We start from the raw sequence: 12687 nt of genomic DNA on the forward strand, positions 1-12687 counted from the left end.
GTCCAGGAACATCTCAGAAAGCTGTGATCACTTCACTAGAGGTCACTGAAGAGAGCTCTCAACTGTAGTTCCCTCTGGGGATGTGCCCATGAAATTGTCTTCACTGTGGGCCTCCTAACATCTCTAGGTAGTGCTGATTGGAGTGATGGGATTTCATCAAACTGTGATACATCTGCCTACGTGGCTTGACTTGGCTTGTAGCGCAACATGCAAAAAAAAAAAAAAAAAAAATGCGTTCGACAGGAGAGGAGAGCTCTCTGTGTTCTCCAGGATGGAAAGGCAGAGGAAAATTAGCTGGTGCTGGCTGGACCAGGACCACCTCCGAGCAGATGCTGGGGGTTAGTCACAGATCAAATGACCCTGTTCTCAGCCAAGGAAGGGACTTGGAGGCAGATTAAGTGGCAGCCCAAAATGAAGGGGCAGGTGGAGACTGACCTGTGATCCAGACTCCCTGTCTGGGGGCTGTCAGAGCCCCCTGGGTTTATGCCTTGGGATGGGACTGTCTGGGCGAGGGAGTGCCCAGGCTCAGGTGCTTGGGGCTCCCTCCTGTAAAAACACAATATATAATACAAAGTCTAAGCCAAAAACTTTCTTTACATCACGTACAACAGTGAGGAAGATGCAAAACTTTGAGTGGAAAAACAGTACAATAAACAAGGACATTTTATAGCAGAGTATGCATTTGTGGGGCATGGTTTCATTCATGTCCCGATGTTTCATCATCCTTTGGGATGATGAGATACTAAAGGGAATGTTGAAATAATGGACCCAACAATACCTCATTATCTAAAAAAAATTTTAAAAGAGATGTTTGTCCGTGGTCATTCTGCTCCTCTTATAATTACACAAGTGATACTGCTATATCAGAAGCAAATGGGATTATTTAACAAATACGGAAAGTATTTTAAAAACCTGTCGACATAATTCTTGATATGCTGTGTATTAGGATTTCTTTTAAGAAAAACAAAATAAAACATAGTGTCCGAACAATAAGGTATGTGAGAATGTGAGAACACTGGTCAGCTTCATGGACTTGGCTCCAGTTAGGTTACATGAGTCATGTAACCAAATCTGAAAGTCTGAAAAATCTGAGAGAGTCGTGAACACTTCTTCTTCATAAAGATGACTTCATTATAATGTCTTATTAAATGTAATAATTATCTCACAGGCAAGATTTCTCAAAGGGTATCTATAGTATCATAATATTTGTTACATGATACATAATTTTTTTAAAAAAATAAGTGATTATGCTAGAAAATGTTGCTAAACACCAAGTGTTCCTTGGGTCCTAAACGCATAGCTTTAATACAATATTGGATATTTGGTTGTTGTTCACTTAAGAGTTTTCAAAGCCTTGTTATAGGAAATACTGTTAGAACACTAAACAGTACACAAAGGAAGTTCTGAAGAACATTCTGCAGTTTTACCTGTACTCTTGTGAGCAGCTGAGATAAGCTAAGAAGCTCTTACCAGGTGACCTCATGCAAAACAAATCAAACAACATTCCAAGAAGAGTTTATCCACAGTGAGCCCTAAAGCATTCAAGCGCTTTGGGGATGTATAAGATAAACTCTAACGGATTAGTTATTTGTGATGGAGTTCTATGATGCCAGTCTGGACCATGCAGTGGTATCACTGGAACCTATCTGTTGTTTCTAAGGTAAAGTATCCTCTAGTAAACTTTGACAAGCCACTTACAAGACAATACCATCAGTAGGAAGCTCCATATTTCAGGGCAATGTTATTGTCCTGGACTGAAAAGGCAGGGTATATGATGGAAAAGCTAACATGAGTTTCTGACAAGCGGTTAACAAATATCTGCTATTCAGATTTTTTTAAGTATTAAGGCATGAAGAAGCAATAGAGATGCAGGGCATCATCACTAGCACTGCAGTGAGAAATAAGTAAAAAAAAAAATTTTTTTTTCGGTGGGTGCAAAGAGTACAGTTAATTAAAACCAGGTGGCAAGGTCCAGAAGGAAACTAAGGATGTGTTTTATTCCATGATGGGAGATAAAGGTTTCAGGAAGCTTGGTTTTGCTTGAACTTTCTTAAGTGTAGAAACAAACAAAAAAAGTGTATGGTGTTTACTTCATTATAAATGACCTTAAATGTAACTGCTGACCCTATCCCCACTTAAAAAAAAAAAAAAAAAGTGTGGCTATCATTTAAAATGGATAGTGTTGCATTTGGTGACAATGATTCCGTTAAAGAGCAAGTTTAGGTAAATGCCCTTTTAAATGTCCTCAGAAGGAAAATTTAAAAGGGAACCATATTCCAGTAGTCTGAGAGAATGCTTAGATAGCAGCCATGAAGCCCTTGGAGCGGTGGTTTCACACTGTGAGCAGTTCTCATGCTCTAGTACAGTGGGAATCTTCCCCTGATGCTTCTAGGTTGTGTGAATACTGGGAAGAGGAAGGGTGACCCTTCTAAATGGCTGGACCCCCGGGTGATGAGAAGAAAGGAATGTTATCAAAATTCCCTTCAAACGGAACTGAAACACCACAATGGCAGGTTACTGGAGGACAAAGCCTGCAGCAAGGGTGAGACCCCCACTATCAAGGAGTATTGGTTTGGGCACAGTTGCGGAGATGCCTATGTAAAAGAGAAAAGCCATGGTTAATTTTAAAACGGCAAAAAAAAAGAATTAAAAAGACAAAACCAAGACCAAGAGGCATGGTTTACAGTTCTTTGATGATCTGGTTAATTAACTTTTCACACTAATTGCATAGGACCTTGGAGTGTCTTTTTCCATTAGAGGTTCAGACTTACTCAGTTGAATTAGACCGAGGTCTAAATCTTTTGCCTCTGATTTTCTTTCTGTTGCCTCCCAGGTTACCTGAAAAAGATGGTTTATGGCTAGATTTGAATATAAATAAAACAATCGCTGTGTGTTTAATTATGGTATTTCAAGTGGGTGCAATTCACAACCAGCACCAGACCACAACATAGGGCTTTAGAGCATTGTGCAGCCTTCTCAATGTGTCCAGTGAGCTGGTGCTACCAAATCCCATCATTTCCCATCCAAGAAAAAAGAACTCATAATAAATGCCCTCCTCTCTTTTGGGAGAAGAGCTTAAGACCTAACAAAAAAGAACAAGTCTTTACAACCAGGAACCACAAAATATAGACTTTAGGTTATGTGGACAGATGCGTTCAGAATGCTGCCCTATACCTTGCCAAGAGTTACTGCGAGGTCGCCCATTTTCACAGATGTCCGAAATATGTTTTGTGTCTGGAATCCTTTCACTCCAAGAATGAGAGAGTCCATTTGACCTGAAATTGAAAATGTATATATATTGTTCAAAAATATAAACAAATGAATGTTTTGAAATCAGTAAGCAACATTTCTAAGCATTACTGTGCATTAAAATAAATCAAGAAAGAAAAAATCTGAAATGAAAGAATGAAGAGAACATGAAAGTCTTCATGAAGAAGGCAGAATTACACAACATTCAATTTAAGAAAAGTCAAATACAATGGAACCCCATTACAAGAGTTTGTAATTGAAAAGTATCAGGATGCAATGCAAGCCAATTACATTCCCAAGAACCATAGATAGCAAATTCACTACATAGTTCAGTTACATAACCCACGCAACAGAGTTATAATGGGGTCCCACCATAGATGTTTCTTAATTGTAAAGCAATGGCTTCCATTCAAATATTATGAGAACATGGACTTCCAAGAGATTTCATTAAGATTTGCTCAATTGAACCTGCCTTTATCAAAGTAATATTTAGGTTTTCTTAAACAACAAAATTATTTTCTGAGAATTGGCATTTTTCTCCACAAATATGTTCCCCCCAATCATGCCACTGTTGGTTAACTGTCCAATAACTGAAATGAGTCAGACGTTTATCATGGAGGTGTCTCTCACAAAGTCCATGTACCGTTAAGACCTTCTGCTCTTTGTGTCCTGCCATCTTTAAATTAATTGTCTACAAGAAGCAAAATTTACATACCCACCTTGTACCACATAAGAAAAGCATTTTGACAAACTACATATACTTAGGAGGAGTCACATAATTTGGTACAATATTTAACTGTTTAAAAGTCAAAACCCATTGAGATTTTGCTAAAATCTGGTAATGATTCAAATCGATATTTTAAGCTCTTCTTGAAGTACTTTAGAAAATAGCTCTGTACTTTAAATCTTCTTCACATATCATACCAGTTAATTGCTAACAATGTCTATTTTAAAAGGAACTTTCTACTGATGAATGAAAATAAATGGAACTCAGCACAATTATTACATAATTCCCTAGATTTTTCAACACCATTTGCTAAGTATAGAATGACTCCTATTTTGTACAAAAGAACAACAGAAATTCTGCTGGAATTCATTAATTTCTACACTTCTTTACCATATTATTTAATTTAAAATTAAATATTTGACCAAGAAAATAATTATATGAGAATTTAAGTAAATCTTATTCTCTTAGTCAAAAACTCCCCAATAAGTTAAAAGAATAAAATTTTTGAACATCCTAATACAGAACTGTACTCCTTATGCAGAAACTAATCATTTTACTTTTGCTTTAAGCTATGTTATTTGAGTAAAAACATCCTTCATGCTGAGGACAGTTCCACAGAGAGTTCCCAGATCTCACTAATTCCTTCTATTCTTTTTCCTGATGTTTATAAAGAGTGAGATCCACTGCAGAATTTTTACAGAGTATTTACTCTATTTAGAACTCCAGAAGAGATCATGTTTCTTCTCAATAAACTAGCAATTTCCCTTTCAGTCTACAAAGTAACTACTGTGCCCAAAGTTATGCAGGGGGCTTTCAAATCTTTTTTTCTACACATTACACCCCTACCAATAAGTTTAAAGAAACTCTTCCACAGGAATATTTTAGCTTTTTTCAATGTGAATGTAGGTCTCATTTCCTAAAACATTGCAACTATTTATTTCTTCTTTCAGCTTATTTTATTAAGCAGTTATAAAGCATGCAGAATTTTAAATGGTCTTATACACCTTAAGATCCTAGAGCAAGAATACAGCATCCAAGTTTAAGATATATAAATAATATATTAACCCCATTTGGACTGTTATAAAACTCAGGCAAACATTAAATATGCTTAAATTAATTTGGCAACCAAGCTCTAAATTATAAAGTCTAGAATTAGTCATTCCAGGAATGAAAGGCAAAATCATAATATTCAAATATATGATTCACAGAGAAGCAATCTTTTTTTTTCACACCAAGCTTAGCTTTGATAAATTTAAAATTAAAAAAATATTCAATGCAGCATTATATTACCAATTTATTTTAACAACTGCTTTTATTGAAGCGTGACAGTAACCTTTTTCTTTGACTACCAAGCATGACATAAAGCTCACCATTTAAAATACGATAAAATACTATGTGTAGTTTCTTAGGCAGTATAAGAGCAAGATTGAAAAACCCTGGGGTTTCTATATCGATTTAGGGTTGTTATTTGCTTAGTTTTGTTTTGTTTGGATTTCTGGCCTGATTTGTTAAACCAGTGGTTCTGAGCATATGGCATTTTGAAGTAGAGTAATCAAAGAACAAAGGATACTATTTTTTTTTAACATTCAAGAAAGAAGGAAGAAGTAATCAAACCTGCTGCAAAATAATGAAATGTTCTGACTAATGGAATAATGTGTGATGGAACAGGTAGAAATCTGAAAATGCGACAGAAAAGCAGACCTCTTCTTAGAACTAGATGCTGAGTTTGTGCTCACTCCAGGAGGAATGTCGCTATAAAAAGAGTCGCCATCTCCAGGCTCTTTTACATAATCTCCCTGGGGTAACTGTCTAAGGCATAATAAACATTTCAGAGTCAGAAAACAAGACACACACATGAGCACAGACATATACAAATAGTATTTTAGGAAAAAAGAGGTAGGGATAATGAGCTCCATGAATCAAGTCTATAACAACATGTAAGATTATTAATAAATGTGACAAGTTAAAGTCATTCTAACTGTAGAGGTCAGATATGCAATCACTGAAGTCTTTACAGTCTGGATGAACAAATCCTTGTTTCAGGGGAAATATAGGAAAAGATGAGGTTTTTCACTGTAACTTCATTACACTTAGAGATGTGAACTGCTGTTTTGTCTTAAAAAAAAAAAAAAAAAAAAGACACACAGAAAAACCTGGTGCTGAAGGAGACATGTTGAGACAGACAGTCCTTGCCCAGATAAGGCATCGTTTTTCTCACTGTGGTGAGTAAACTATTCATAATTTCTAAATATTATATAATGTAACCTTGATTTGGTCTTAAAAGAACTGATTGATTTCTAAACTATGTTCTATAATTTAATCCAAATAAATTCTTATTCGAGTTCTCTGTTCAATTTGGAGCCTCACTGTTCATTTAACAGAAATATAATTGAAAGATTCAAAGGGCAATCAAAAATGTAATTCTATAACTGCACACTAGAATGTGTAAAGGAAGATAATTTAGCAAAAGGAAGAAAGGGTTGCAAAAATAACGGAATTCTTGTTGAGACTAGAGGAAGATATTTATAGGTGGCTGGTGGGTGACCTCCATTCTTCATCTCGGACAAGGGAAAATCTACATCGTCTGCACTATTACTGACACCACTCCCTCTGAGTTTGAATTATCTAAGATTGGAACAGATTTTTTATTACTTCTCCTAAGGGAACAGGGTAGAAAACTTTAGATATGACTGCCTGGTCAACCCTCCTACCTTGGTAGCTAATCTGATCCTTTGCCAGTGCATGGCCCCCAGACAAACAACTGCACCTCAGACTTGATTTGGTTCCATTCAGCACTAAAGTTGGAGGTGGTACAAACTAGTGTTGGACTGAGAATTTTAAACAGAGCTGTACTTAACTAGGTCTTCAACAAAGGCCCACATTTGTTAACGCCTCTTCCTATTTATTTTTCCCTTAGTTACCACACTAGTCATGGTTACTTGCTGATGCTAAATTCAATCCCTAAAATGTTTCGGCTGTTTCCTTGCTTATGCCAACTACCACATTGTTTTAAATGTTTAAAACGCTTGGTCATTCATTCTTTCGAATGACTGAATATGCTCTCTAATACTCTTTCAATCCTATATATTCACACATCTCTACAAATAAAATTGTTCAACTGATATAAAGCACCTATATTAATTTGTGATTAAATCTACTCCTCCCCTTTAAAGAAATCAAATTTCTCATTAGACTTATATGTAAGATTGATTTTACCTATAATTCTTTGATACATATTCCTTCAAAATATTTTTAACCCTTTAAGTGACTTCAGCTCATAACTGTAATCTTTCTTTTTCCCAGTGTATTATGAAACATTAATTTTATAGGAAAAACAACACAATTTCCCCACATTTATAGTGTTAATAACACACAACAAATGATATATCTGCTTATGCAAGAGATCTTTAAATCTCTGGAATCATATTTTCTGTCTTGCCTCCTGTCAGTAAAATACTCTATCAATTCTTTGAAAAATGCTCTCAAAAAAATCAGAATTCTGTAAGTTGCCTCAGGTAGGAAAATTCCCTTTTGTATCATATTAATATTTATAAAAGAATGCCGAAGAACATCCTATCAACATTACATTTCCAATAATAATCCTTATGGCTAACAAGTCATTTCTGTCACTATTACCTTTAATGATAATCTTTATAAACTGATGAGATGTGCCTCACTAAATTCAAATTAAATAAAGACAAGTTCTGACTACACTTGATCTTGCCCATTAATCTATCCCCCAAACTACTCTCTCTTTACATGGTTCTGACATACAGGCACTTACCAAGGGCTCACTTAGCTAAGACTGCAGGATTAAACGAAATGCCTCTCACAATGGATGGTGTTGTTTTTTTTAAATTTTTTGTTCATTTGTTTGTTTGTTTTAACTAAGCACATTTTACCAGTCCTTCAATGTAATTTCTCTGCAGTCCATGGTCATCTTTTACACTGTGCACAAACATCCTAAATGCTAAACATATAATAAACTATGGGCTTCAGTCAAAGGGTTGAAAGGAAAGTTTAAATTCAATGAACTCTGGGGGTATAGTCTTGCTTTTATCATCCCAGGCAAATTAGATTCCTCTCTATCTCTACTGTGAAGTCTCCAAAATAAAGAAACTAATCTGCATTCTCCTTAAAATTCTACAAGGAATGCATGTAACTTTCTTCACACAAAAAAAGCATTAAAATGTTAATAATAGATGAGGAACTTTGTTAAAGATCTTTTAAGAATAATACTTAACATCCTTCACTGTACAGAAATTTATTCTTTTTTAAATATCCAATTACATATTATTACAAACCTATTTCTTCTTGATTAACCTTTAGTGAAGATAGAGAGTATTAGGTCCCCATGATCATTAAATACCATTTCATCATTTATTATAAAAGATCATAAATGACCAACTAAGTAATAGCTTTAAATTTGTTAAAATTGAATTTATTTTTCTAGTCTTTATAGTTTTCTTCCTAAATTTTGCTAGTTTCATAGAATTTTGGAGTTAGGTGGCCTGACCAATGCTAAGTTTTATAATGGAAAAATTACCTCATATTTCCAATATCACATGCAAATATTTTAGACATATATATGAATTTCTTTTATAAATAATGACCAAAAGAAAATAAAATCTTATTTAACTAAATTATTTTTCCTCAGAAAGGATTCCTGTCATGAGGGAAGTCTGATGTTTCCTTAAAGAGTCCACTGAACCATGATATTTAACTTAATAATCCTTACACATACTCAAAATGAGATTACAATGAAAAAAATTGTCTTAACTTTAATGCTGAAGGAGCCATTTCTCCAAAGCTTTGTAGGTGTCTGGGCTGTCTGCTATTGGAATTGTTACTTTTCTGTTTGAAGAAATATTGTGTAATGTGTACTAAGTCACACTGACAGATGCATGAGTATCACTGAAATAATAATAATATAAAAAAAAAAACTAAGAAAGGCTTGAAAAAAAAAGGAGGGAGGTTCACAAGCAGAAAGTAAAGTGGCTAAAACAGGTGAGAGAGAGAAAAGAAATAGGGAAGGGGGTTTCTGCTTAAGGTATGGATCAGGAAGACATGATCTAATTATTTATTCTAATTCACATTATGTATGTTCAATGGTGTATGTTCATTTCAGACAAAGGAAGAGAACACTGAGGAATGTGAATGCTTTATAAATCCAAGTTTAATGAATGTCTTCTTATCCTATTGTTATTTGCAAACCTACCTGAAAACCAAAATTCAAATTTCTAATTCTTGTTACAAAGTACACAGCTGCTAAGTGCTAAAGCAATTGTGGTAAAAATAGAAACAATAGCATCAACTGAAAAAAAAATATGGAGGTCTTCGTTCCTGGAGATTTTAAAGAAAATAATCAATAGCCGTCCTTCCAACTATATGACATCTAAGAATTCTCCATGGCTCCACAGTCCCATGGTCCTACCCTTCACAAGATGACACTGGCAAATTTAAAGTGATACTGTTCATGTATGGCATTCTGTCTCCCAGAATGGGACTTCTATTTTTTATTAGGCAGTTGGTAAACAAAAAGAAAAAAAAATGGGTTTCCTTCTCATCTTTTTGCCAGACATGAAATTAAACCTATCACACATTCCTTCAATATAAAGAAAACCTTGAGGACGCATTCTCTGGTGGGAAAATTTACCAGGTTATCAGGTTTCTTCACAGAATTACTTGCCTGACGTTTCCAGTAATTTGAAAGTTATGTTCAATTTGGCATTTCTGAGCCACTGTATCATCAATAAGAGTCTGAGAAGTGGCTACATACTTAATATGCATTCAGTGTCAAAGCAAACCCATATGTTTACCAATGCTTTCGTACCAGCAAGTGCAGGCCTTACTCATGTCAGGAATGCTGCTTTCCTCTTTGAGGACAGCCATACCTACCTACCTCTTCCATTTGAAGATTAGAGAAATGCAAAGTCTTCAGAGACCACACAGTAATAACTTTCTGTACTAGAATGCTTCACAGATTACAAAGAACTTTTGTCTGTTTTTAGAGTTGAGGAAAGTTTAAGTGGTTTCCCAAGACCACATACTAGCAAGTGGATTTCTGATTCTTTTTCAATTGGTCCTTCCACCATGGAACTTCAGAGGAAAACTTAATTTAACTCAAAACTCAAAATTCTTATTTCTACTCCCTAGCACCCTTTGGAATTGGGCACATCTTTATTGGAATATCTTCAGATATTTTCACAAGATTGTAAATTTCGTAATGCATACTTGGTCCATTGGCCTTACCACATTCTCTATAACCACTAACATATATTCTAAAAAAGGACAATCCTTCAGAAGATATTTATACACTCACAACTTCCTGATCTAAAGTCCCTTCCTTGCTGTTTCTCCATTTTAAGAATTATTATACAACCCTAAGATTCACTAGCTATGGACAAGGGCAAAAATAAACAAATAAAGGTTGTGCTGAAACATAGCAAAATATAAAAAATTATATCTGCTGAAATGTGACAGCTCTCAAAATATGCACTAGACTCCAAAAGAGTAGCCAGACTGATGAAAAGGTGACTCAGTAATACCAAGAGGCATGAAATTACATCAGGCACAGAAAAAAGAGATTTCTAGCATAAAATTTTTCCTAACTGTACCTATGCATATATTTAGTTAGAATAGGAAATTGGTGCACAGGTTTACATATTTATCATTTTTTGTAGTGTGGGCAATTACTTTATTCTGGAGAATATCCCTGGTGAGAACACATCTTAGAGCACCATAACAGCTTTGCTTATGTTACATATTTGTGACACTGTGCTTTCCTTTTTATATAGTCAGCAATAGTAAATTACATTATAGCCTTAATTCTTATGGAAATGGAGCTAAATCATCAGTTTTTGATCTTGGTATTCTAATTTTATTTTTCACTGAAGAAAGCCACCAAACTTACATTTCTGATATGGCTGATCAACTTCTACCCAACAGAAAGGCATAAATAGCTCCAGCTCTTCTCCAGTCTTTTTGGACACAAGTGTTTAAAACAGGTCACAAAGAAGTCTAGTTTTTTGTGTGTTTTTTTAATTTAATTAATTTTCTTTCAATTTTACTTTCTCCACTAATGGTAGAAGTCAGTTACTCCAGGGCAAGGTCAATATTTTCTAATATCTATGGCTAACTGACCAGGATCTCAATGGATACACTGTAGGTACCTCTTACGGATAAAACCTTACAGGGATTTTAAATTACAACACAGAAAGAAATCGAACAAGTTTAAAATTCTAGTTTCTGAAAAAAAATTAAAGCTGTGGCTGGGTCCTGAAAAAGCATCACCACATTTATTATGTCTTATTCCTAATGTGCCTCAGGTATTTAGTGGAACAGTTGGAAAAGGTAAGTAAGTTAGGAGCCTGCATAGGTATCCTGAGTACAAAACTAGTACCATATGATATGGTCTAGATTATCAATTTCCAGGATATTTTAATTTTTTATATCAATAGCTAATAGTATTCATAATTTTTTAAATGTAAAAAGTGAAGGATGTACCCCAATATGGGCTAATTTAGATTTAGAAAAAATAAGCAAGTCTTACAGGACTACATGAATGCTTTGTATCTCTTTTTACACTGCTGGTTAAACATAGATTTTAAGGTTATGATGAATGGAGTGCCTGACTTTAGGGGCTTTTTTATTAAAAAAAAAAACTGCACTAGGCAATCAGAGATTCTAACTATGCAAATTATTTCTTTCACTACCTGTGCAATTACCTAATCCATACAAAAAAATATTTTCTTATGCAGTGATAAAACAGACTCTTCAAATGCCAAGACATTCTCCTGACCACAGCACTGTGCCCGTATAAATTTTATCATTTATGAATGAAAGTTACTAATATAACAACAGTAACAAAAAATAAGTTCCCTCAGAAAGTGTTAGGTAATAAGGGTGTTATAAACATGAACAAAAGCCAATCAACCAATGTAAACAAAGGTGACACCTTAACATAAAGGAATTTTGTTTTAGGTAGAAAAAAAAATCAACTCCAAATATACATTACTATAAAAGTAACACAAATAAGAACTATTAATTATAGTATTGTTGGATGACAGAACCATTAAAACTAAATAATGACAGATCTATTTTAAATTAATACATTCCACAGCAACATTACTAAAATTATCATTTCAAGGTCATGAAAAATCAAGATTAGTTTATGACCACTACAGCATAAAAACAAAGTGAACTTGATTTACAACTGTATGTATGAATTCCAAAGATGCTAACAGGATTTAAACCTTTCAGTTTTCAGTTCTATGTTCAGATTATTCTCATCACATACCTTTGTTCTCGATAGTTTCTTTTTATGGACAAGAAGAGAGAGAGAGAGAGAGAGAGAGAAAGAATTAGTTACCTACAAAAGTACATTAAGAGAGACCAGAAAACCTAAGAGCTCTAGCATTCGTTGAAAGGTCTCCACTAGAATTTCTAATTGCAGAATTAAAATGGGGACTAAAAACACAGTCTCCCTCTCTCACACACACACATACACACACACACACAAATTTCACTTCATCTTTCAAGGAAGTGACACCAAAGGGTTAGTGACAATATCTTCAAGTAACCATTGTTTAAAAGCATAAAGCTTCAGTTATTAAAAAGTAATTGTTTCCTCAATGTCAATTGTATAGTAAACAGTTAGTAATGCCCTAAAGTCAACCCTATTTCAAATACAGGTTTTCAGACGTGTACTT

At 34.5% G+C, this 12687-nt stretch overlaps 1 protein-coding gene across 5 annotated transcripts in view; it reads right to left on the reverse strand.

The window, feature by feature from the left end:
- Positions 1 to 12687, reverse strand: part of ADAM22 (ADAM metallopeptidase domain 22) — a 235110-nt gene that overhangs the window by 16061 nt on the left and 206362 nt on the right. For 2 of the 5 annotated variants that reach the window (XM_060108901.1, XM_060108902.1), the window contains exons 26-29: positions 12276 to 12293; positions 3175 to 3275; positions 2772 to 2838; positions 436 to 546 (exon numbers count right to left, since the gene is read on the reverse strand). In XM_060108901.1, the coding sequence (XP_059964884.1) occupies positions 436 to 546; positions 2772 to 2838; positions 3175 to 3275; positions 12276 to 12293 (297 nt within the window). The remainder of the gene's footprint in view (positions 1 to 435; positions 547 to 2771; positions 2839 to 3174; positions 3276 to 12275; positions 12294 to 12687) is intronic. The other 3 variants (XM_060108903.1, XM_060108904.1, XM_060108905.1) reach the window with 2 other exon arrangements.

This window comes from Mesoplodon densirostris, chromosome 9, assembly GCF_025265405.1.
Source record: "Mesoplodon densirostris isolate mMesDen1 chromosome 9, mMesDen1 primary haplotype, whole genome shotgun sequence".
NCBI lineage: Eukaryota > Metazoa > Chordata > Mammalia > Artiodactyla > Ziphiidae > Mesoplodon > Mesoplodon densirostris.